Source organism: Xiphophorus hellerii, chromosome 20 (genome assembly GCF_003331165.1).
Source record: "Xiphophorus hellerii strain 12219 chromosome 20, Xiphophorus_hellerii-4.1, whole genome shotgun sequence".
Lineage (NCBI taxonomy): Eukaryota > Metazoa > Chordata > Actinopteri > Cyprinodontiformes > Poeciliidae > Xiphophorus > Xiphophorus hellerii.
In genome coordinates, this window is record NC_045691.1 from 31,769,476 (window position 1) to 31,795,290 (window position 25,815).

At 41.2% G+C, this 25,815-nt stretch overlaps 1 protein-coding gene across 4 annotated transcripts in view; it reads left to right on the plus strand.

The window, feature by feature from the left end:
- klhdc8a (kelch domain containing 8A) overlaps positions 1–25,603 on the plus strand; it is a 54,222-nt gene extending 28,619 nt beyond the window's left edge. For all 4 annotated transcript variants that reach the window (XM_032550321.1, XM_032550319.1, XM_032550320.1 and 1 more), the window contains 7 exons: positions 2,648–2,964; positions 5,066–5,276; positions 7,864–8,028; positions 8,121–8,339; positions 21,222–21,323; positions 22,587–22,735; positions 25,026–25,603. In XM_032550321.1, the coding sequence (XP_032406212.1) occupies positions 2,800–2,964; positions 5,066–5,276; positions 7,864–8,028; positions 8,121–8,339; positions 21,222–21,323; positions 22,587–22,735; positions 25,026–25,079 (1,065 nt within the window). In that variant the 5' untranslated portion in view covers positions 2,648–2,799 and the 3' untranslated portion in view covers positions 25,080–25,603. The remainder of the gene's footprint in view (positions 1–2,647; positions 2,965–5,065; positions 5,277–7,863; positions 8,029–8,120; positions 8,340–21,221; positions 21,324–22,586; positions 22,736–25,025) is intronic.
- Positions 25,604–25,815: the final 212 nt, after the last annotated feature.

The window sequence follows — 25,815 nt, forward strand, 5'->3', positions numbered from 1 at the left end:
TTGGCGTTTACACAATGCATTGGAACTGCACCAGAGTTTGCTTTTTTCGGTCCACATCAGAATTATATCTTGCATTCACACCTCCCCAAATGAACCGAACGTTTTAGGCAACCAAGCTGGATATTAATGCCTATTTTGTCTCCTATAGCTGCTTAAATGCTCTAAAAGTATTTATTGTAATAGAACAATAAATCAGAATCAGTTTGTGTGTATACATTTCAAAGTTTTGAAATGTTTTCAAAACTTAAAAATGTTCAAATCTAAAGTCTGCCCTTAGCTTCCTCTTTGTACTCATCACTATGCCACTGTCATCTAATTAGATTAATTGGGGTCATGAGGATGTGTGTGTACTTCATGACACATAAATGACGTGACATGAAGAAATGATGCCACACCCCCATGAAATCGTTAATATTGCTAATTCTTATTCAATATATCACATAAGTGTGTGTGGGGGGAAAAGATCAGCAGGGCTGAAAACACAGGCAGACGTTTTCAATTTGATTGTAAAATTCAAAAGTGGGAAACAGAGGATGGTGAGCAGAGCGTGAAAAAAGAACTATTCCCTCCACTGACAGATAGCTGACAGCCCGCATCGCAGCCGGATGGATGAAGAGTTCCTCCAATCATCTGTGGAGAGACAGGCCTCCGTCTCTGGGGTGAGCGCTGGATGACACAGGCCAGCGTTTCTCTGGCTGACTGGATCAACCTGCTGAGCGTCTGCAGGAGCAAGAAACCAAAGAAAGAAAAAAAGAATCAGTTTCTGTGCTGCTTTAAAAGGGCTTTATAAAAGGTTGTTCTGCTTAAAAGATTAAGTTTAAACAATACTTTAATTTATATTGAATAATTAAAGGGGCAGTTTTGTGTCAAATTGCCTTCTTTTGTTTTTACTTTACATCTTGTTATGTTATTCTCTCATCAAAAACATAGCTGGAGTGTTGCCTTCTCTTATGCATGTTTGAGAAATTCTTTAATCTCCATGGCAACCATTCAGCTGTGAAAAATGCCTGGGTGGATCTAGCACCGCCTTCAAGACGAAGCTCCTCCTCTGAGCTGCCCTCCCCCACTCAGCTCCTTCAGACTAGCCAGCAGCAATTAGCAAACCCCCGTTAGAACTGCACATCTACTACATTATAAGAGCTGCTTCTCAGTGAAACGCTGGTAAACATGTTGGTAAAGGGTTAATAGAGGAGCCATGTTGTGATGACTTCCTGAAGGCGGAGCTTCAGAAAGAGCAGGAGTTTCTTAAAGAGGCAGAGTTAAAATACAATGTCAAATTTCTTTAAAGCCATATTTGATTAATACAGCATTTTTATAACAACTGAAGGTAACATAGATACTTAATTGTGCTTCAAAATGGCACTATGTGCCTGGAAAACGGATAATTTGCCCCTTTAATAATTGTAGATACTGACTTGTAACTTATTTTCAGAATATTTAAACCCTTTGACATTTTCTCATATTTTTATCCCATAGAGCAACACACAGTGGAAAATTACCCAATAATGTACTTCAATGAAACCGGGCTTCACTCTTCACTCCCACTGTTCACATTTTTTGATGCTTTTTTTCCCCCCCAAAAAAATGTTTTCTACAATTGAGATAAATATGTAAATTGATTAATGATTTAACTGCCCTGTCATTCAAATAATTACAGGGCCAAAAAAGCAGTTTGACAAATAAATGACTGTGCAAGTAAATGAAACAAAATAATAAAAAGAAGAGATACGTTTAATAATTGATCGATTAATTGGATATAAATATTTATTTCTACTTTCATTTTTGAGTGTTGTAATTTATCTTTTATTTTTTACTTAAACCAGTATTTTCATGTCACACTCTTATTCTTGAGTGCTCTGGTTTTTCATTTGTTTATTTATTCCAGGTGAATTTTTCACTGTTGATTTTTCCAAGTCCTTTTTCTTCCATCCAATATTTAAAACATCTTCATCCCCCTAAATATACATGTTATTTTTTCTAATTATTTCTCTGTCCTTCCTTGAACTCTGATGTATAATATACATTTTTATTTATTTTAATTTGCTTTGTTATACCTTTGCTGCCATTTATGGTGTTGTTTTAATTGATTGTTTTCATGGGAAGCATTTTGTAACAATTGTTTTAAAAAGTACAACACATACACGGCATTATTAACATTAGTGATATTTTTTCTTTTCCTATACTTCTGTTGTGTTTTTTTTTTCTTTCTTTCTTTCTCGCCGATGATTTATCACAATAACAAAAAAAATCCAACGTTGTCAGACAACCTCATGTGAAAAAGTTCCAGTGGTAGTTCGGCTTTTGAAGGCTGAACTACCACTGGAGTTCACTGGTAGTTCAGCCTTCCACTGAACTACCACTGAACTACAGCTGTTCAGCAGGTGTGGTGTGGTCAGTGCTGCAACCTTATGCTTTTTAAAATACATTTATTGCTTCAGATGAAGCAACAATTGGACTAGAAGGAGAATGCAGCATAAAGTTGGAGCTCAGACAATGCAGAGTTTACCGAGTCATCGCTTTTGGACCTTGGTGCATTGCCGTGGAAAACGCCCACGTTGCATAACGGGAGGAGCCGGAGCGTCACACTGTGCCGGGATGCATGTGGAAATACTAACAGGCTTCTTCCTCCTGCTGCTCTGTTCTGCAGGGCCCAGCAGGCTGAGATGACAGAGCGTCCAGGCGGCCTGAAGTTCCCCTGACTCCTCAGCAGAAACCTTCAACAGAACCTGAGGTCCAGCTTCTCCCCCTCCTGCCTCCTCCACCCCTCCGTTTCCTGAACCCCTCCTCTGGTTCCGGGTCATGGCGCTCCCCAGTGCCAATGAGTTCCACTGGCAGAGCCTGGCGCGTCTGCCCTGCGGCCGCGTCTACCACTCTCTGTCTGAGGTGGGGGGGCAGATGTACATGCTGGGGGGCTGCGACGCTGCGGGGCGGCCGTGCCCCGGACTGGACCTGTACTCTCCTGAGGTACCAATCAGTACCACCTGGATGCTTATGCTGCATAATTAGACATATTTAGCTTTTTTAATCTTTTTTTTTATGTTCTCTAGAAATGAAGTGCGGCGTATTAGATGCTTCGGTATGATAATCATATTAGGAATGATTTCTTTTTTTTTTTTCTTTCTTTTGCTAAACTTGATGGGTTTTTTATGCATTTTTTTTTTTAAATAATAGAATATGTACAGTACATTCGGGAACTTCTGCACTCTTACTCTGTTAACCTAAAATCCTCTGGGTGAAAACTACAAGCCCAACATTCCTACATGTGAACAATTTCTGGCAGATGGTAAAAATATTGTTATAAAAGTAAACCTTTACACTTTTGATGTGGTAATATAATTCAGTAACTGCTGCTGCCTTAAACCACAAACAGCAACATGAGAAAGTGACCGTTAGGAAATGCAGGGACGTAGCCGGAGAGGGGTTTGGGGGTCAGTCGCCACGCCTGCCAAGGGATTGGTTGTTTCCACAACTGTGGAACAAGCAGTTCCCCTCCAAAACAGGTGGTGGCAGCAGTGACAATATTACTCTATACTCTTATACACTGCCTGGCCAAAAAAAAAAGTCGCCACCTGGATTTAACTAAGCAAATAGGTACAAGCGTCCTATTGGATAAGTACTGCATAGGCGATTATCTTTCAGCTGGCAACAAGTTATTTAACCCCAGCTGGTGCAATGAGTAACTCCTCATTTCTTAAACAACCATGGCAAAAGACACATCCTGTGGTCGTGGAAAAGACGTTAGTCTGTTTAAGAAGGGTCAAATCATTGGCATGCATCAAGCAGAGAAAACATCTAAGGAGATTGCAAAAACTACTAGAATTGGGTTAAGAACTGTCCAACGCATCATTAAAAACTGGAAGGATGGTGGGGAACCATCGTCTTCCAGGAAGAAATGTGGTCGGAAAAAAATCCTGAATGATCGTGATCGGCGATTACTTAAACGTTTGGTCAAATCAAATCGAAGAAAAACAACAGCAGAACTCAGGAGTATGTTTAATTGTGAACGCAAAAGCATTTCCACACGCACAATGCGAAGGGAACTCAAGGGGTTGGGATTGAACAGCTGTGTAGCCGTAAGAAAACCTCTAATCAGTAAGGCTAACCAGAAAAAAAGGCTTCAGTTTGCTAGGGAGCATAAAGATTGGACTCTGGAGGAATGGAAGAGGGTCATGTGGTCTGATGAGTCCAGATTTACCCTGTTCCAGAGTGATGGGCGCATCAGGGTAAGAAGAGAGGCAGGTGAAGTGATGCACCCATCATGCCTAGTGCCTACTGTACAAGCCTGTGGGGGCAGTGCTATGATCTGGGGTTGCTGCAGTTGGTCAGGTCTAGGTTCAGCAACATTGTGTGACCAAAGAATGAGGTCAGCTGACTACCTGAATATACTGAATGACCAGGTTATTCCATCAATGGATTTTGTCTTCCCAAATGGAACGGGCATATTCCAAGATGACAATGCCAGGATTCATGGGGCTCACATTGTGAAAGAGTGGTTCAGGGAGCATGAGACATCTTTTTCACACATGGTTTGGCCACCACAGAGTCCAGACCTTAACCCCATTGAGAATCTTTGGGATGTGCTGGAGAAGGCTTTGTGCAGTGGTCAGACTCTCCCATCATCAATACAAGATCTTGGTGAAAGATTAATGCAACACTGGATGGAAATAAATCTTGTGACACTGCAGAAGCTTATTGAAACAATGCCACAGCGAATGCAGGCTGTAATCAAAGCTAAAGGCGGTCCAACAAAATATTAGAGAGTGTGACCATTTTTTGGTGGCGACTTTTTTTTTGGCCAGGCAGTGTATTTATTAACATAGCAAGGCTTTAAAGAATATAGCATTTGAAAAGCAAAAAGAAAATAGTTATTTTGAAAACACATGTTTGGAATCAAAGTGGCTCAGTCTAGCCTCCACAGGAAATCTTTCTGGTTCAGCACAGGTGGTTGATGCAGATGGAGACTTTATTTTTATTTTATTATTATTATTATTTATTTATTAATTAGGGAGAAATGATCACCTCGTTACCTTGTGTTTTTACCGTTTTTGCCGTTTTGTGTGTTCAGGGGGACCGCTGGATAGGCTTGGCCCCGATGCCCACCCCCCGCGCAGGCGCGGCCGTGGCCGTGCTGGGGAAGCAGATCCTGGTGGTGGGCGGAGTGGGAGAAGACCAGCGCCCTCTGAAGGTGGTGGAGATGTACAACACGGAGGAAGGCAGGTGGAGGAAGAGGAGCGCGCTGAGGGAGGCCCTGATGGGCGTGTCCATCACTGTGAAAGGTATCCGCGGTTACGCAGTAACTCCTCTGGATTTATCTTCTTACTAGTCATGAATCCTGTGAAAATAAAACAGCTTCCAAAGAAGAAAGGAGCGCAGCTCTTCAATCACATAATAATGAAAACAAAAGGAAAGATGTCCACAATTTTCTCATTTTGTCTAATTAAGGAGCTGCTTTAATCAAGTCCAATTTGATATGATTAAAATCAAATTGCCCAAACAAAAATCACCACCAATCATCTCACATTTGTTCAATGGGCTTGCTGCTCATCAGAAATAAACTTCGTAACATGGTAATAGCTGCCATGCTAAAGTTTAGCCTCTTCTGTTCTATAAAGAAAAGTGCAAATGAACAGGTTTATGTAAAGTGATAAGAAAAAAATTAAAGGGGAAGAACTGGATGAAATATGGTGAAGAAGTGGCAGGCGCTGGAGGTCTTTGAAGCCCCGCTGGCAGCAGTTAAAGCTCTCAGTCTTCTCGGATGAGTGTGTTGAGGCTTTTCACACCTGCAGTTTATCCCGTTCATCCCAGCAGATCCTCCCAGGCTCTGTCGCTCCTGTGAAGCTGCCATCTTCAATTCATGTCGAGCCAAACAACCCAGATTTAGTTCCCGTGGAACATCTGTGGACTGACCTGGATGGAAGGGACGCTTTACATTTTTTTTTACAAACGCTTGTAAATCTTTGATGAGCTTAAAAAAAAAAGAAAGAAAAAAAAAAGGAAGCGTAGGCGTAACATGTAACGATGGGTCAAATCCTCCTGACCACAGAACCGTCCGCCGTCTGACCAAACGATCGGTGCAGACAGATGAAAACAAATACTCCTTTTCATGTTGACTAAATGAAGCATTTGTTATTAATATTTTTGAGAATCTTTATTTATATTACATAACAAACTCCAGGTAATTAGGTATTGTTTTTGTTTTCCCCAAATAAATCTAAAGTGTTAAAACGTCTCCCGCCCTGTCAGTTTATGAAAATGTGTCGAGGTTACATCTTCATAGTTAACAGCTTGTCCCGCCGAACGCAGAGACACTTGAAAATTGAGCAAAGTTAAAACATAACAACGCAAATTCTTCATTTCCTCTGCTGTCTGATGATCAATGCTGCGTCCTCTCTTGCTCCAGCCCTCTTCCCGCTTTTCCGTTCTTGTGTCTGACGTGTCATTCCAAAGTGCCAGACGTTTGACTGTTGCATTTTTATTCGGCAGCAGAGCCGCCTGTCCTCCTCCCGCCTGTCACAGGCTCTTGCTTTGTCACGAGCCAACTCACCGTTTCCACCGGCGAGTTGAAAGTGCAAATTTATAGAAAAAGTTGGGAGCGAGGGAACCGGTTTTGTCCGATGCTAAGTGTTTTCATATTGGTCTCCAGCGCGGTCACCGGACGAAAAACCTGCTGAAAACAGCCTGTTCTTAATTTGTTTATACTTTAGCGTCCATGTGACCAGAACCGGATGGATTTCAAGACAACGCAGTGGACCTGCTGTGTCCAAAATGCTGTTGCCACAAAACGCTGCGAGACGACACGCAACGGTCCCAAAATCTCCTCTTCAGCCGTCTGTAGTGTGACCAAGTCAGAAAAATGTGAGAATCCTTCAGGACGCAGCAAAGAAAGAAAGAAAAAAAAGAACTCTGGATGTTCAATAGGGTTCCAGGAGATCCAGGCCCAGTTAAACTGCTGGCCTCAGGTTACTGCTGGTGAATTTAGTGGATGAATTTGTTGAATGTGGACAGGATGGACAGGTTCTGTGCCAGTGTGGGAATGTTGAGCCGTCTGTGTTGACAAGATGAGAAATCCATTTTTTTTTAGAGACTTTGTGTTTATTACTGCAGATGCAACATGTGCAAACCTAAGAAAACATAAATCTAATCCACAAAGTTCAGATTTTCAGTGGTTCAGCATATATTTTTTGGATTAATTGATTAATAGCTGGATGGAAAAACGTGCTTAAAAGGACATCCGCTCTCGGTTTTCCAAAAGAACGCAGCAGAGAGAGCGTCCTAATAAACCTGCTATTAAGGACGCACAATTATTTTTGAGTTATCAATTAATCACTATTAATTGTTTCAGCCCTATGCAACACTATGCACCATCAGTTAGAGGCAGGTCGTCCAGGTCCTGAAGAAAAAAAAAAGGTAACAAAAGGTCTTTGCCCCGGCTCAGTGCAGGCAGGTCAACTTTATTTATAAGGCACCATTCATACACAAGGCAATCACTTACAGAATATCAAAAGCCAAAAAATGACCTGCTTTTAAGAATCTGCCTTAAATAGATCTTACGTCAAATATAACATTGCAGAAAAAACAACTTACTGTTACAGGAAAATCATTTATCTCCCGACATCGATGGCCGTGCTAGCTAGCAATAGCATTCACAACAGGCTATGCTAGTTACTGCGTAGCAGAGACCAAAAGGAGCAAGGGGAGCGACACCGATTGCGATTGACAGCGCTAAGACCCGCTGCGAATCGGTGAATCTGCCAATACTAAATAGGGATTTGTTGTACATTAATGTTGTTGCATTCTTTTTTATTATAATGAACAGTTCTGATCAACTAAAGAGAAGTTTCCTAAAACGTCTGTCTGTGGTAGATAGCCGTGCTCTGGCTGTTGGAGGAATGGCCGCTGACCTGCTCCCTCGCAGCGTCCTGCAGCAGTACGACCTCAGAAAGGACGTCTGGGCGCTACTTCCTCCCATGCCGACTCCTCGCTACGACGCCAACTGCCACCTGCTGGGCAACAAGCTTTATGTTGCAGGTAACTCTCCAGAATAAACCGACTTTCTGCTCTGTTTTTGGCACCTTTTCCAGAAAAGAAAAAAAAACACACACACTATTGTTTTCCTGAAGGTGGTCGCCAGTGTAAGCGACCAGTGAAAGCTTTTGAGGTGTACGACACAGAAGCACGCTCTTGGACGTCGCTGCCTGTTTTGCCGTGTAAGCGCACCTACGGGGGTGTGGTGTGGGACTCTGCTGGGAGGCTGTGTCTGATGGGAGGATTACGGCAAGGCGGAGGACACCAAAGCTCCAAGTTCACCAAGAACGTCAATATTTTTGATACCAATCAAGGTACAGAAACACACGTGTTGTCTTCAGGGGGTTTTGTTTGCACCCATTGCAGTGTTTTGGCCAATCACCAATCCTTAAAAAAGCCTGACCTTTAAAATTGCCAATTCTGATTTTGTCCGATACAAATATTTTTTTTTGTCTGAAATGTGGCTAAATATAGCAATAAAGCCCCTGAGTTGGCAACAGTGGGGCGACTGTTGTTAACTGCAAACATGCAGACATGACCTGGTGGGCGGGGCTAACAGTCAAACCTCTCAGGGGAGCAGAAGAGGACAGTGGTTGATTTTTAGACCTTTGCTGAGTTAAATAAGACCAGCTTCACACGCAAGTATCGGTCGATCACCAGTCTCCCAAAATGAAGGAAATTGGCGCAGATAAATCAGTTGGCCAATAAATCGGTGAACTGCATATGTGCCCTACTGGTCATGCAGTTAACCCCCAAATTATTCTTACATCCTGGAAGATCTAGTGGTTAAAGTAATATTTCAATTTTATGAATGTATATATTTTTAATGACTAGAAGTAATATTAATAAAATGTCCCGGTTTGAGTACTTAGAACTTGAACCCAAGTAAGAGTAGCACTACTTTAGCATATTTTTACTCTGATCTCTGGTGTTAATACAGTATCTATGACATGATGAAACAAAAATCGTTTCAAAAAATATAACTTCTTAACACAGAAAACATGTTTGTAGGTCATCTGTTGGTATTAACCTTCAGATAAATATGAATTTAACAGCGGGTTTTGAACACATCTTCACCACTTTTTCTGTATGTTCAGTTTGAATCGACTGGAGAAGTGGGATCGGGTTGAGCATTGTTGGCGTTTTGCGGCCGGCCGTGATAACCACGTAGCGCAGCAGAGTTCGATCAGCGGGGCTCCACTTCCAGGAGTCGGTTAGCTTGCTGAGAAGTTGTGGGTGGCAGTCTGTCTCCTTCGGCGTTTTCTCCAGAAGCTCAATATAAAGCCTTCTCCCTCACTCTCTGTTTATTCTGTGCAGGGTCTGAAACTGACGTGTTGCTGAGAAACGCTGAAAATGACTCTTGCCTTGTGTTTTCTTTTTATTGACAATTGCAGAATCTTTGGGGCCTGCTGACGCACACAGCATCATCTCTGAGTAGCTTGTCAAAATTGTGTTATAAAATAGCTGACCTTAGCTGGGGGCTCAAACATCGTCGTGTTAGGGCTTTTTTGTTCATGGTTGTAGCTTCATTCAAATTCTTACAAACGTTTTCAGAATCCCCAAGGTTCCATCTGTGACTCACGCGCTCACATCCAGGTTACCTTGTGCGTCTCTGGGTCGGTAAAATCCTCTGAAGTGCATCAGCAACCTGCTGCTCAGAAGGTGCCACATTTATCAGCATTAATTCCACAGAAGAACAACTGGACGGCTGCTGCAGTCCCAGAGAAACGTCAGCTCGAGTTTGGGATTTTCAGTTTAGCTGCACGAGACGCAGGAGAGGTGGAGACGGCGTGTCGGCAGCGGCTGAGGATGCCGGAGGCACATTTACATTGTTCTGCTTAAAGCTGGAGGATGTAGCAGAAATACTGCTAAATATGGGAAAAAAATATATATATAAAAAATGTGGTTTTACATATTTGTTAAAATGATCATTATGTGGTGATAGTTTGATTTAAGACAGATAATCTGAAAAAAGGGGGGCGGGGGGGGAATCAAGCTCCTCTGTCAGAAACAACCAATGAGAGCCAGGGGAGGGGCTTAGCGCTGTCAGTCACTCTCATGTTCATCGCTCCCCTTCGTTCCCCCACTCTCCCCCTGCTTTCTGCTACAGCTGCTTCACCACAACATAGCCTCCCACCAATGCTAGGCTAGTTAGCAATGCCACCGATGTCGGTAGATAAATAGCTGTAACGGTAAGTTGTTTCTCCAATGGCACAGTGAGCACAGTGTAGTGTACTCAAGTTTGATTGACAGCGCTAAGCCCCTCCCCCTGGCTCTGATTGGTTGTTTTTGCATTGCATTTCTTCAGATAGCAATAGCAGCACTAGGAGGAGGTGGAGGAGATAGATTTTTTTCACAGATTATCTGTTTCATAGCATACTGTCACAACATGATGACAGTTTTAATAAATATGGAAAAAACATATTTTGGTTAAAGTTATATACTGTGACGTGACACACATGTGCCATCGCTATGCTTTGAGTCTGGAATATCGTTGGCAAAAAACGAGAAAATGACACAAACACACAAAGAATATTCATAACGGTCATCACAGCGGATAAAATATCCAATATAAAATGTCAAAGACAGAGAAATTCATTTGGTGCTCTTGTATCTTAACAGGGATTGACAGAAACAAACCATTTGTAGATTTGTATCTGGGGAGGGATTACAGTTTACGTCTCCAAACATCCACAATTTTGTCACCTCTAACTTTGAGAAATAAGATAAGAAACAATTGTCCTATGAACATTTTTGCAACAAATTAATTCACACCCTGCTTTGGTGCAATCTGATTTTGTAGACACGACTCAAAGCATAGTAATGGCGCCTGCTGGTGGACGTCACTAGCTATAGCAGCTCGTAGGCGCTGTCCAGTAACAGATCTTTGCCTCATTAGACATCAGGGACAAAATTGAGACAATTATACGCCTAGCGATGACAACATGCTTCTCCATTCTGGAGCTCTGTTATTAATAATAGTCGGGCACCAGTAACTAAATGGCCGGTGTTGGTAGATGAGAAAGAAACTACTAGATAAAACACTTAGCATTGGAGAAGGTAGCAACTAGCATACCTGGCTGGTCACCTGCTGGATTGCCTTCTGTCTCTAGTGGCTATTAGCACAGAAAGGCTAGCAATAGCATTGGCGAGGCTAATGACAACGCAGATATTCAAAACACTGCTTCTGGACTTTAGGCCGATGCTGTTCACTTTACTTTGTCTGTATGGTTTATTCTCAGTCTCATTCTTTTGACCTGTGATTAAAATGTTGTCATTTATATATATATATACAGTACAGACCAAAAGTTTGGACACACTTTCTCATTGAATTCAATGAGAAGGTGTGTCCAAACGTTTGGTCTGTACTGTATATAAAACCTCAACAGTCAAAGCTTTAAGCTAGATGGTTGAAGGAGTCACTTCAACTTTTCCTTCTGTAGCTTTTTTAATCCAGCAATGGAGGCATTTAAGGCGGCGACTGATTGTTTGTTTCCTTTTCTTTACATCTTCTGTCCTTAAAAACTAAAAGTCAAAGAAGAAATGGGCTTCTTTTTCAGTCAAAGTGTATTTACAAATAAATTTGACATTCTCTTCTCGGTAACGCTTTTAACTCCTACTTACCGTACACGAGGAATGAGGAGAAAATCCCAGAGGAGATGACATTGATTAGGACTCACATAAATCTGATTAATGAGTAAAGCTCTGGGCACAGAGCCGTATTCAATTATTTAGCTGAATGTGCCACCGACTCCAACAGATTCCCTTCCCTCTGACCCAAACTACGAGCTGCATTCATGCCGTTCCCTGTCAGCGTCTCCCCCAGTCCGGCGTCATCAGCTTTTTAACGTTGAGTTTTCCCACCGTCGTTAAAAACGGCGATGCTGTGAGCATGGAGCAGATTGAGCCCACGCAAGAGAGTGTGTGCACACTGTTTGTACACAACAGCAGTGTGTGTGTGTGATGGGGGGAGCTCATGACTTTTCTGCTTTGCAAGATTTTTGCGAATTGAACGTGACGCCATCTCTGGGAGGCGTCACTGTGAAGCTAAATATGTTTGCATTTTTCTCTAAAATAGCATTCTGCATGTAAGAAAATGAATATATGGTTGTGAAAAACGCTATTCAATCATACATACATCATAATTGATCCTAGTTATCCTAGTAATCTGAATAGGCTTGTTAACACAATAAGTCTTTAAAAAAGCCATCTTCCTCCTACCACTTCCTGTCCTCTGCTTCTTCATTTCCGTTCCAGTAGCAACATCCGGGGGTTGATCATACGACTCATATGATGTGAAAAAAGTATCTCCATTGCAGTTTTGCAAAATACCCTGATTTTGATATGAACAAAAAAAAAAAAAACTTCATCCTAGTGCAAAAGATTTCCATCAAAAAATGAGTTTTTTGGTTGTTTTTTTTTCAAATTCGGTATGTTTTCATTAAGTGAGTTTATTTTCGAAATGTCAATTTGCACAATTTTAAGGTTAAGGTAAAATCATGGCTGCGACAGACTGGCGACCTGTCCAGGGTGACCCCGCCTCTCGCCTGAAACGTTCGCTGGAGATAGACACCAACACCTCCTGACCCCACTAGGGACAAGAGTGTAAAGAAAATGGATGGATGGATGGAAAAATCATGACAACAACGAATGTAAACAGTTACATAAGATATATTCGTAATTCGGCCATAGTGCTAGTGCTCGTCACCTATCAGCCAATCAGAGGAGACGTCTGTGTCTCATTCAGGCATTGGAGCGTCAAGCCCCGCCTCCTTGGGAGCCGCTATTCATGCAACGTTTTGGGGAAATTGTAGCCTGTGATTTCACAGAAGTTGTGGAGCTATGGGTTCGACACTTTCAAATGAAAAGCTCAAGTTTTGATGAACTTTGAGAAGCAGTGAGAGTTCTGGTGGAGCCAGCTGCACAATATCCAAGGAGGCCAGAGCCGACACATAAAGCACATTGCTGCTGCAAACAAACTGACATCACGTGAAAAAAGTGTTTCTGTTGCAGTTTTGTAAAAGAAAACACACACACACACATTTCAGTTGAAGAAAATTGAAATACCACCTAAACTAAACACAAAAACTTTGTATCAAAAAACTCCCGATTTGTGCAATTTAATGACCAATTAAAACGCACCTAAGAAAGAAGGTCACTAGAATCATTGACTAAGCTCAACTTTATACTTACGCAAGGTTAGAAACGTGTTTGAGAAGCTTTCACATGCTTTCACATTCATAATGTTATCATAGCGGCTCACAAACATTCTGCAACTCAGCTCTAGTGTCAAAGATAAAGACATCTGTTCATTTTGCTTCGACTTGACACTTTCTCGCTGATAGTATTCGCCAGCGACGTAGCTGTTAGCATTAGCCTCATGGTAAAGAGAGAGAGGCTACGGTGCAAACAGGCTGGTTCCTTCAGACTCATGCCTCCCACCATCCGAAACGCCCCGGAGTAACAGGTGGACAAATTGAGGGGGGAATGGAAGAAGAAATGGGAAAGAGAAAATCAATAAGTCATTCCAGACAGCCGGGCATCCAGTCACACTTTGGGATCGGCCGAATGGAAGCCGAATAAAGCAGAACACGGCGGCGATATCGTTAATATATGATAATAGGGGAGGGGGGGAGAGATTGACTTGTGTGTTTGGAGAAAGAGAGAGCAAGAAAAACGGAAAGAGGAAACGCTTCCCAACACACACAAACGTCCCAGCATGCCCGCTGACGAGCGCACAGCCGCAGTCGCTTTCTCCAATCTAATTCTGCCTGAGATGAGATGGGAGATGAGCTGCTGGGGGATGAGGACCGTTTCAAATTACAAGATCCAGAAACAGATTACTTTATTATCCATCTGCAGCCATATTCCTCCACGCAGACACACTGCCGTGCAATCTGCCGTGACACATTGATATTGTATTACTGTTCCATCTCTGAGCATTAAGACGCACGCCTGTTAGCGGATGTTGTATTCTGGGTTACGTCAAAAAAACAAAAAAACACCCAAAGTCTATTTGTGGAGAGGAAATTGTTGCACTTTTAGCTTTTTGAGACCAAAATCACAGTGGAAATGTTTTCCAATTTTCCTCTTCTGCAGCTTGTCTACTTTATGAGCTTAGACTGGGGGAAAAACAACAACAACTATAAAACATGTTGCCCCACTTTGGTCATTTTTGTTTTTTTACAGCAACTTTTTCAGAGACAACTTGAATGTTTATTTCCCGAAGCTTACTGTTTTAAAGTCAGCCAGTAACAGTTGAACAGTTCAGAGATGAAAATGAGTAACCTTCATGGATTTGAGCGCTTTCCCGTCAGCAGGAAAATCGACTGCTGAAATAATCACTTGTACTCCTCCCTCAGTAGGAGGCAGACGGTGATAGATTTGGAGAAATTGAAAAGATTGCATCATTCGGTTCAGCGTAAAGAACACTGCCCAGCTTGAAGAAAAACTGTTTATAGATTAAACTACACAAGACCATTCTGATTATTGTCACCAAAAACACCCAAATCTGCTTAAGTCATTTTTTCAATTATATCTAGATAGAAGTGAATGTTATTCTATAGATTTAGCTCAGACTATTGGTTGCTTTGCACAGAGAGAATCAGGTGACACTTTACATGAAGTGGTGTGCTTAAGTCTGACAGGAAACTCATAAATATGACATAACGACTGTTATGAACATATAGGAGTCTTCATGAATGTTCATGACTCTGGTCATGAAGTGTTCTTTGGTAAATAATGGCACTTTTAATGCGAAGTTGTCATTTTTAATTGACTTTTAATGCAAGTTTTCATGGACCTTTGCATTAAATATTTCATTATTTACTGAATAATGCCAAGTCGACACTTTCAATGCAACTTTTAGTGCAGCTTTGAGTTAAAAGTGTCATTATTTGCCGAATGACACTTCATGAAAACGTTCATAAAGACTCCTTCATGTTCGTAACAGGTGTTATGTCATGTTTATGACAGCCTCATGTCAGGCTTATGTACGCCCCTTCAAATAAAGTGTTACTGAGAATCGTTTCTGATGAGAGGCAGACTGCAGAGCAACAGGTTATCAGTGTGTGTAAAGTCTCACATGGTCAGTGGGTTGACCAGAAGTTTTGTCTTTCGCATTGACCTGCGCTCACATGGATCCCACTGCAGAGTCTGAAGGTTTTTATTGTGTCTAACTCACTGACACATCCCTGAAATCCGAACCAATCATCTGCTCACCAGTTTCTTTTTGTCGTCTTTATGTCCTGAAGGAAATAGGATGAGTGGCTATGATTCGTTCTCTTCGACAACAACAACAAAAAAAAAACTCTAAAAAGCTTCATAGTTAGTGAACAAAAAAAAAACACATTCCAATATTTAATATTGGATTTGTATCAACACTGAAATGGTTAAATAGGACAACAAAGAACCGGACGAGAAATGAGAAATTACAATAGTCTTTCTGTACCAGTAAGTCATAAAAACCCCACTGAGGTCGGAAACATTCGGTTCAAAAGCATCATCTCTCAGTCAGAGGTATTTGAGATTTCACATGTGACAGGCACAATCCATCAAAGCTCAAGAACTAATCACCATCCTTCTCTGGTTTTAATCACCAGGGAGAATTACAGAGGAGAGCTGCGGACGAAATTAAAACCAGGCAGACTACAAAGCCCGGTCTTCAGAGAATTCCTCATCTCCTTCATGCTTTTGTCTTACCTTCTCTCTGCCATCATCCCCCTTTTCCTGCGCTTTATCTCCGTCTCTCTGTTCTCCTCTGTCGTCTCTCCTGTCAGAACGGCATCATGCATGCTGCCGTTTGGCCTGCGTCACACAAAGACCGAAGATCTTAATGTGAAGACTTGTGTGGTTCTTGGTCCTGCTTAGCAAACTGATGGAGCTTAAGTTCTAGAAGATTTGGGCCATTCTTATAAAATAAAGATTTACGCAGAGATTCGATAGGATCAAATGGTTTTTCAGACAGAAATCCTGTGATTTACCGTATTTTCCGGTCTATAGACCGCACTACACTGTGAGCCGCAGCTACAAATTTTTTAAAATAAACTGGAAACGTGCATGTATAAGCCGCTGGTATCTCCGCCGCTCTCGGTTTTCCATAAGGACCCAGCAGAGGGCAGCGTCCTAATAAACCTGCTGGATTTATTAAGGCGCAGCCCTCCGTCTCCAAAGCCGAACCATGGATTCGTTCACGCCGAGCTTACGTACAGCGGCTCTATTCCTCTTCTGTACTGCCAGATCGATAGCCCTCAACTTAAAAGCTGCATTATCTGAGTTTGAAGAAATTTCTCCATCGTGCCTGATGCTAGCATGTGCTTGTTCTAGATGAAAATGAACACTTTTGTCTTTGATTTCCAATTTTGACTTCCAATGATTCACTTCCTGCTAAAGAGCCCTCTGGTGGTTGAAGAAAATTCAACAGAAAACCCGCACCGGGCTATAAGCCGTGGGAAAAACGTAGCGGCTTATAGTCCGAAAAATACGATAATTAGAGAATACAAGGGAGGTTTGAATACTACAAAAGTGGGTTGATGTACATGGCTGTCATACTAAGGTTGCCACTCGAAGTACTTTTATACCAATTTAGTGGTGGAAGTGTGATCTACGCATTGATAATGGAAGAGCGTAATCGGCCGACGGCATGGAGTTTCACTGAAAAACTCAGTAGATAATCTTAGCAATAATGGACTAGTGTGTGCAATATATATATATATATATATATATATATATATATATATATACAGTATATATACAATATATATATACATATATATGTAGATAACGAAGTGACTTAAAAAAAGGAGACATTTGTTTTTATTTGGATTAACAAAGCAGGTTTTTGTACAAACCACTAACCAGAATTCAATACTCGTTTCCTTTGTCATTCCGATTTTTTTATTATTTAATTTTTTTACCCATTAATTAATTTGTGCAGTTCTTTTGGTTCGGTGTGTATATGTATTTGGGTTGCTCCGACATGTGGTGTAAGTTAAATGCCGGTGACCCCGCGCCGTTAGGATGCCGTGTGCAGATATTCTGTTTTAGAGCAAGCTGCCCAGCTTCTCCATGTGCTGTGGCTGACACAGTGGAACAGGAAAGGGGGAGAAAAACGAGGAAAGAAAGAAAAATTTTAACGGTTGAAACAAAGTCGTCGTGTTCAAAACTCACTTTACCTGCTGCATTAATTTGCACTAAACTCTACACCAACAAATCAGCTCTCATTACAAAGGTAGAAGGTGGAAACGCTGTTTGCCGACATTAGACGCATTCATTGAAAGCGCCTTTCAGTGCTACAGATAATAAGTGCTGATTTTCATTCAAATGCGTCCACTGATTGCACATGACATCACAAAGAGAAGCAGCTTTTCCCCAGAGAGGAGCGGAGCAGACAGCCAGCTGGGAGTTCTCCTGGTTCTCCTCGGCAGAACCGAACCAGACTGGAAGACTCAGGGACGACTCCCCATCTGGCCTCTTATCTCTCTCTCTTTTATTTTATTTTTTTCCTTCCCTCCACACTTTGTCTGCCGCTGCTGTTTCCTCTCTCGCTGCTGGTTTCAGCAGCAGACTAGAAATTAATCAACCGAAAAGAGGGATGGATCGCAGAAAGAGGTTAGAAGAAAAACAAGGACTGAAGAGCACGAGTGAGATAAGCACACAAAGAGGAAAATCTTCTCTTTTTTCACTCCTGCTCTATCATTCCATCATTCTAATTCTCACTGACTCCCTTACATCCTTAATGAAGTTATCTGTCTTCCCTTGTCACGATTTTCTCCTGCCTGGCTTTCCCTCAGATAAACAAGATTTGGCAGCAGCTATAAGTCTGAAAGTAGAAAGAAAAACTTTCCGCTGGATCTGTTGGGAAAGGAGAAAACTTCATTTTGATGGCTACATTTTCATTTAATTAGTTTTTTTTGCTGTTTTTTTTATCATCTGGAGCCTGTCAGGTGGCCGTAAATGAAATGTTTTGTCATTGTTCAACGATGTAGACTTAAGGAGATTAAATATCAGATGTAATATCTTCCACACCTGCGGCTCTGTTAAATATTTTTAATGGGGTTACAGGCATGTTGGGATTTTAGCGTTCAGTAGCTGCTTCAGCGTACGACAGATTTCAGTCATGCTTATGACTGCACCTGCGCTTTGCTCCCATTAGTGGGGCTGTGGCAGCGTACCAGTACCCTGCTAATGCTTCTGATGGTAGCTGGTCTTAGTAGAGAAGCAGATTCACCTATTTGTGATTTTTCTTTCTTTTTTTTTTGTAGAGCGTATCTAAAACATTCTGAACATTGGAACAAGGTACGGCTTGGGATGAGGAAATACCTCAGTGCAATGCTGAATATGGTATTATATTGGTGAGCAATCCAGGAGGGACGTTCATTTTTCTCCGCTTTGTCCCCAGGAGTGGACATAAGGCAGACTGTAAATCACATGTCAAACTCTGAAACTTTCGAGGCCCTCCAGCAGTGCCGGCCCAAGCCTCCATGGGGCCCTAAGCGAAATTTGGTTTTGGAGCCCTTTATTTCTGCTAACAATGTGGATTGCTGGAATCAACTGTTAGACTGTTAGGTCATACACACCTGCTATAAACTTATTGCATCTCTTTTAGTGCCGTTTACATTATTTCCTATGCATGTATAACATAGAATATATTTATCGGCCAGTTGATTTTTGGGCGCCAATTTCCTTAATTTTGGGGGATCATGATCAGCCGATACCTACATGTGAAGCCCGTCTTATTCGCTGGTCTTATCTTCGTCAGCAAAGGTTTATAAATCAGCCTCTGTCCTCTTCTGCTCTGCAGTGAGAGGTTTGACTGACAGACCGGCCCACCAGGTCAGGTCTGCACATTTACAGTTAACAATATTCACCCCTCTGTTGCAACTCAGTGACTTTCTTGCTATATTTAGCGACATTTCAGACACAAAAATTGGTATCAGCCAATAATCAAAATCGGCAGGTCAGGTTTTTTAAAGACTGGTAACCAGGGATCGGCCAGAAAACTGCAGTCGGTGCAGCCAAACTTAAGATGGAATAAATACACACATATTCATGACATTCTATGATCATATTAATTTCTCTTAAACATATAAGCTAAAAATTTTATTTACACCAGGTTTGTTTTTCTCCCCTGAGAAAGTGGACCGGTACTGGGTTGATTCTGAGCCTTGAAATGATTTTAACAGAAGTTTCACATAACTTATAAATTGATGTAAAAATATTGTTTGTTTCAGCCACATAAATGATCAGCAGCAAACAACATATCACCAACTACAGCTTAGAGCAGCTCATTGATATATTAATGCAGTAGCCAGGTAGCCTGATGGAAAACATTTCTCTAGACAATATTGAGAAGTTTTAATTATTCGTATCAAACATTTTCAAACACGCCGTTTTGAAGCCAAAACCCTCCAGAAATATACAGAACCGAGCAGGAGAATCAACTGCTTTCAAGTTAAAACTCAGCTTCACACTAAGACGCTAGCACAAATGTTTGGCTGTTGAACTGAACCGTTCAATAAAGCAAATTTTCTATTAGCAGATCAAATCAATTCATGATGAAATTGTGTGTTTTTGTTATTATAATGACATAGAAATCGGTACTAAAAAAAAAAAAAATCAGCTCCACTGAGGGGCCCCCTGTGTGGCACTGGGGCCCTAAGCAACTGCTTAGTTTGCTTATGCCTTGGACTGGCCCTGCCCTTCAGATTATATCAATGAGTCAGCTCAGTTTTACACAATCAGACCAAATTTGCGCAAAAAATCAGCAGATCTCTCTATTTTTTCAAACTAATGCGTAATTGTGAGATTAATGAAAAGTATCTGGAAAAATGTTTAAACCCATCGGGTTTCAGTGACTGCTGACTCCCACCTGGAGGTGGCAGTATTTCTTAATTCTACTACACTGCTGCCGATATGACAAGTAACAAAAGTCGTACGTAAGTGAAAACGTGGCAAAACTCCTTGCCAATATCTCTGGATTAGCACCTTAAGATCTGTGATTTTGATTGCAAAAAAAAAAAAAAAGAAAAATCCCAGAAACAATCACAAAAAACTTGAAAAAACTCAACGATTTGAAACGATGTTCAGTATTATTTGATTTTAAGAAGATCTTATTCAATGCAGAGACAGCTGTTAATACTTTACTTTAGTATCTAGTTTACATTATTAGACTACCTTTTAGACTCCTGTTCTTCCAACCCAGAAATGGACTTAGACCAGAGGATACTTATCTAACAACGCTGAACAGGAGCACCTAGTTTACATACTTTAGATCAACATTAGATTATTTTTCTTCTTTTGCTCCATCCTTCGGTTTGTTATTTTGGTTGTGTTTCCTTTTAATTCCTGTAAAGCACTTTGTATTGCCTTGTTGCTGAAAATGTGCTGTATAAATAAAATGACCTTACCTTTACCAGTTCGTTGAAGGGTTCTTATCAACGCATTCTGGCACAACTGGATCTTGAGAACATTCATGATTTTGATTTGGCCCAAAATAAAAAGTGAGTTTGGCACGTCTGCTGTGGAACGTATGAGTGAAAGCAATCAGGGTTCTCGCTTGTAGTCTTGTTTAGGGCAAACAGCTTCTACTTAAATTCAGCAGAATGAGAAACTTTTGTTGCTGTTTTAGGGAGCTCTGCCAAATCAAAGCTCACAGATTATGAAAACGGAAAAGCTGCCCACCTTGTAGCACAGTGCACAGTGCTGCCTACGTCTCTGTCAAATTTTAGTCAGATTTATGCTTCATGGACCATCCTAGTTTGAATTGTTGTTGTTTCTCCAGCATAGTCCAGACGCGTTCAGCAATCTCTCAACAGGCATCATCTTCACCACCACATCGCCATCTTTGACTTGACCTGCTTCCTTCCTTTGCCTGTTTGTTCTAACCTTTTTTAGTACTTGACAGGTGTGTGTGTGTGTATGTATGTGTGTGTGTGTCTGTGGGAAACACAGTGTGCACACCTCTTCTAACTGCAGCTGCCTCCTGGGTGACCTGTTTGTGCAGGTCACACTGAAAACTCAGCAGCGTCCTGTCTGGCTGAAGGTGGACTACGCTGTCTCAGGAATTCACCTCGGCTACTTTGTGTGACCTTGCACATACACGCAGACACACACACACACACAAGCGCGCGCGCGGGCACCACATGTTTGCTCACTCCAGCTGTCTTTTTTCTTTCTCTCTCCTTGTTCCATTCCAGGCGCCTGGCTGAAGTCCGAGGAGACGGTGGCGTTGAAAACTAAGAGAGCAGACTTTGCTGCCGCCTTCTTGCGCGGCAGGATGGTGGCTGCAGGCGGACTCGGTAAGACGGAGACAGAAGCTCTGCTGCTCAGCCATCACCAAAATCACCGAACCACAATTGTATGGAGAGTTACCATAAATCAATAACTTGTGACATAATTATTTAGATGTGTCAATTTGCTAAAACTGGAAATAAATACAGAAATAATTTATTAAATATCAATACATGTGCATTGAATACATTGAATGTTTCAAGTTCAGTTTAAAATCTAGATCGAATTATGTTGGAGTTGAACCTGGTTCTAACTTTTTTACAGAACAGTGCAGGGGTTCTTCCCCCCTCCATCTTAATGACTTTGCAGTTTGTGTTTATTTGTGTTGTCTTAGACTCAAATTGAAATTGGTTTGTTGTTCTAAAACACAAAAGTGTGACAAACATGCAAAACAACAGGAAGTCATGAAGGGAGTGGACACTTGTTCACACTACTGTACTGAAACGGACTGAGTCAGAATCTACAATAACTGAAGAAACATTTTTTTGTCATGAATAAAGTCTCCATTTTTATTATTAAATTGAATTGAACAGAAATAAGCTGGTAATTAGAGTCTATTTGTTCAGGTTAACCCCAGCCTTAAACATATATATATGCAATTTATATATATATATATATATATATATATACTGTATATTGCAGGCAGAATTCACACATTGCATCATTTGACTCAGGAAGGTGGATAAAGTCAAAACAGCAAATGAGCTCTGACACAGCTTCCTCCAAACTTTCACAATAAGAGCCTGAAGTAAAATATGCTGCACTCTAATTTTCAAGTTGGGCTGCACAGTGGCGCAGTTGGTAGAGCTGTCGCCTTGCAGCAAGAAGGTCCTGGGTTTGATTCCCGGCCCGCGGCCTTTCTGCATGGAGTCTGCGTGTTCTCCTTGTGCATGCGTGGGTTCTCCCCGGGTTCTCCGGCTTCCTCCCACAGTCCAAAAATGTGACTGTTAAGTGTGTGTGCATGGTTGTTTGTCCTGTATGTCTCTGTGTTGCCCTGCGACAGACTGACGACCTGTCCAGGGTGACTCCGCCTCTCGCCCGGAACGTAGCTGGAGAGACACCAACACCTCCCAACACCACTAGGGACAAGGTGTAAGAAAATGGATGGATTTTAAAGCTAGTTTAAATGGATTACAGCATCCTCTCCTAAGCTCATAACCATCATGAATTTACACACAAAATCATGAATAATAATTAGATGGTTTTTTTGTTGTTTTTGTTGGCAGATATGGACGCATTAATAAGCGTTTGTCTCTACGTGCCACTTTTAGGTCACGAACCCTCGGCGTTGGACACGGTGGAGGCGTTTAACCCTCAGAAAAAGAAGTGGGAACGTTTGGCTCCCATGAACTTCCCCAGATGCTCCGCCTCTTCCATTGTCATCAGAGATCGCCTCCTGGTGGTGGGAGGAGTTAACCAGGTTAAAAACAACTCCACACACGCTACACTCCATCGTGTGTGTGTATGCTAAAGGGATCTTCCTGATTTATTTCTAAAGTAATGTTCTGTGAAGGTCTTAGCAGTAGAAGTTCCCTTTTCTCGAATAGGAAGACATTTTGGAAAAGTGAGTAAATCTCACAGAGCAGGGAGGCCAACAGCCGGGAGGATTAAAGCCATTTAATGCAACGCAAATTGAAAACCTTAATAAAAACTTTGTGATTTAGCTGGCTTAGCAGCTAAACTTTAGCCATATGCAGTATTTTCAATAGTGTGACGTAGAGAGAAACATGAAGTGAAGAAAGTGTTATGGATTTTAAAGGTCCGACATGATATTACTGTAATCATGTGCACACTTCAACATATTGCACACACGGTACTATTTTGGGATAAATGATCTTACTAAACATTACATTAATGTTTTCATCATTATCTAACATTAGATTCAAACAGAATTGGCTGAAAACTTCACCTTTTTCCCAGCAAAGCATAAAATCTTCCTCATAATAACCCCAGTGAGCCACCAGGGAGGGTTTCTGTGTCTCAGTGGGGACTGGATTTATAGTTCAGGTATTCTTACACTGCCATGTCTTCTTTGGTACACCGGTCAACTTTGGTTATTTTAAAATGCTTTTTTAAATTGTATTAATCTTAATACAGCCACTTAATGTTGCTGAAAAATGTTATTTGAAAACTAACGTTGCTGAAAGAATCACAGATTAATACAAATATTTGTTTGAGCAAGGCTGAAGCAGAATCAAGTCTTCATGTCCCGACGCGACCGCGTGCGCGCCGCTTTTCTGGATTTCTGGACATCCGATGTGGTGCAACGCTGTTCACGATTTCAATAGTTCTACTTATTTCTGTCATTATTATTGAGCTTTTTTTACCTATTGTTTTATCTGCATTTTGTCCTCCTGAGTTGTCGCTGTAAGCAGAACAGCTGAGGGAGAACGCGGCTTTGGTTTGGTGAAAACTTCTGGTGTTAGTTGAGTTTTGAAGACATTGCTCCAAGAGGACACATTGTGCTGTTTCATGCTTGTTGAGGGAGGCTTAAATTCAGTTTGCAGAAAAAAATAAACAAAATGGAAAACAGCAGGCGAGCAGCAATTACCCTCCTTCCCCAAATATGATTATGAATTACTACAGATAGTTAAGATAGATTTTACAGAACCAAAGTCATATTAACTGATCGTTTTTGGCTTTTTTTCGTCATGCTGATCAGCTCTTATAAATTTTCCTTTATGGCCATTAAGAGCGTTTTTCAAAATTAAATAGGATTGCTTTGTAATGAAAAAGTTAAAACACATTAATTAAGTTGTTTTTATGATCTTTCATTGAATATTTTGTGATTATTACTTTCATTTTGTTTACTTTTTTTCCATGTGGGTTTTAATTATGTTAGTTGAACCTGATGCCAGAAGATCTGACTCTCAGCAGCAATAAGGACACTATTAAGTTTAACATGCAGTATGTTAGAAAAGCATAGTTCTTCATATTTTGCCCTGGCCTATTTGACACCTGTCTTAATTTATGATTATTTTATGTGATTTACAGTGCAAATCTTTACAATTATGTGTGGTAGCATGTAAAAGTGGGATGCAATATGAAAACGTTTGTTGGGTAGGAATACTTTTACAAGGGCCATGAACAGGGAGGAGTCATGAAGTAGAATATTTTACCCCATTTTAAGAAATTTGAATATTATAGAAAATCTCATTCATTTATTTATTAACTAAAATCTGCTACTGCGCCATATAGGTTAATTCCATACAGATTCGTCTTTCCAGTTCTTTATTTTTGTTCAAATTAACAACAAAAGAAAAATTAAAAATGTTGAAAGTCATCATAATTTTATGATGATTTTCTGCTTCTGAAATTGTTTAAAATCAGATCATTACATCAGAGCAATAATAAGAAAAAAAATTCTTAAACATATTCAAAAGTTCAAAATTATTTTAAAAGCACCTCGTCTGAACACATACTGGAATTTATTGAATACTGGTTTTAAATATATATTATGGCAACATTCATATGTTTGTTTTTCGGTATACCTTAGATACTTTGACAAAGTAGCCGATAAATACTTGTGTCACTACGAAACGTTTTCCGGCCACGACAGCAGACAACCTTTAACTCCAGCTGGAGCAGCTTGTCGGGGACTTTAGCGAGTCTTCACTCATTACAGAGCCGAAGTATTGATCGCGGTGTCCGTGGGGAAATATGCGTAGCCCCTGACTGCCCGTCTTTTTCCTCATTTCTGCCTCCGTCAGGTTCCCAGCTCGGCCCATGAGATCCTCTACGTCAAAGAAGAAGAGTGTCTGTAGCGCGGTGCGACCGACGGCAGGTGATTGCTGCGGAATTCCGCCTCTTTCCTCACTCAGACTCCAGTGCACAGAAAGCAGCATGCGATGTAAGAGGTAACACTGCCCCCTGCTGGAAGTAGCTGAGCAGCGCGTCTGAGCGCACAATGGAGCGCCTGACTCCATCTTTGGATGGAGATTTAATGCCTGTAAAAGTGGAATTCTTCTGGAAGTTTCTGTCCGCCCCCCCCCCCCCCCCCCCCCCCCCCCACCCCCCCCCCAATGCTTGGTCGTGTAGACAAACCAATATGGGAGATCTGTTTTACTGCTGATATGTATTTCATCTTGTGTCTTCGTTCTTTACTTTATGTGATTTAGGAACTATAGATAAGGTGGATTTTACAAAATATTTTATCTTAGTGAGATGATGTGACAACAATATTTGTAGATTATTTAATCATACAGATAATACAGGGCTTTTTGTTTGTTTGCTTGTTTGTTTAAATTACTTATAGTACTGTGAAAGGGGCAGTATAATGTAAAATTTACTTTTTGGAGCTTTATATCACGTTATGACGTTATTCCCTCATCAAAGTTATACCTGGATTGTTGTCTTTTTTTTTCATGGATGTTTGAAAAATTCTTTTAATCTCCATGGCAACCATTCAGCTGTTCAAAATGCCTGGGTGGATCTAGCCCCGCCTTTGAGACGCAACTCCTCCTCAAAGCTGCAGTTTCCAAGTTTCAAGTTTCCACCTCA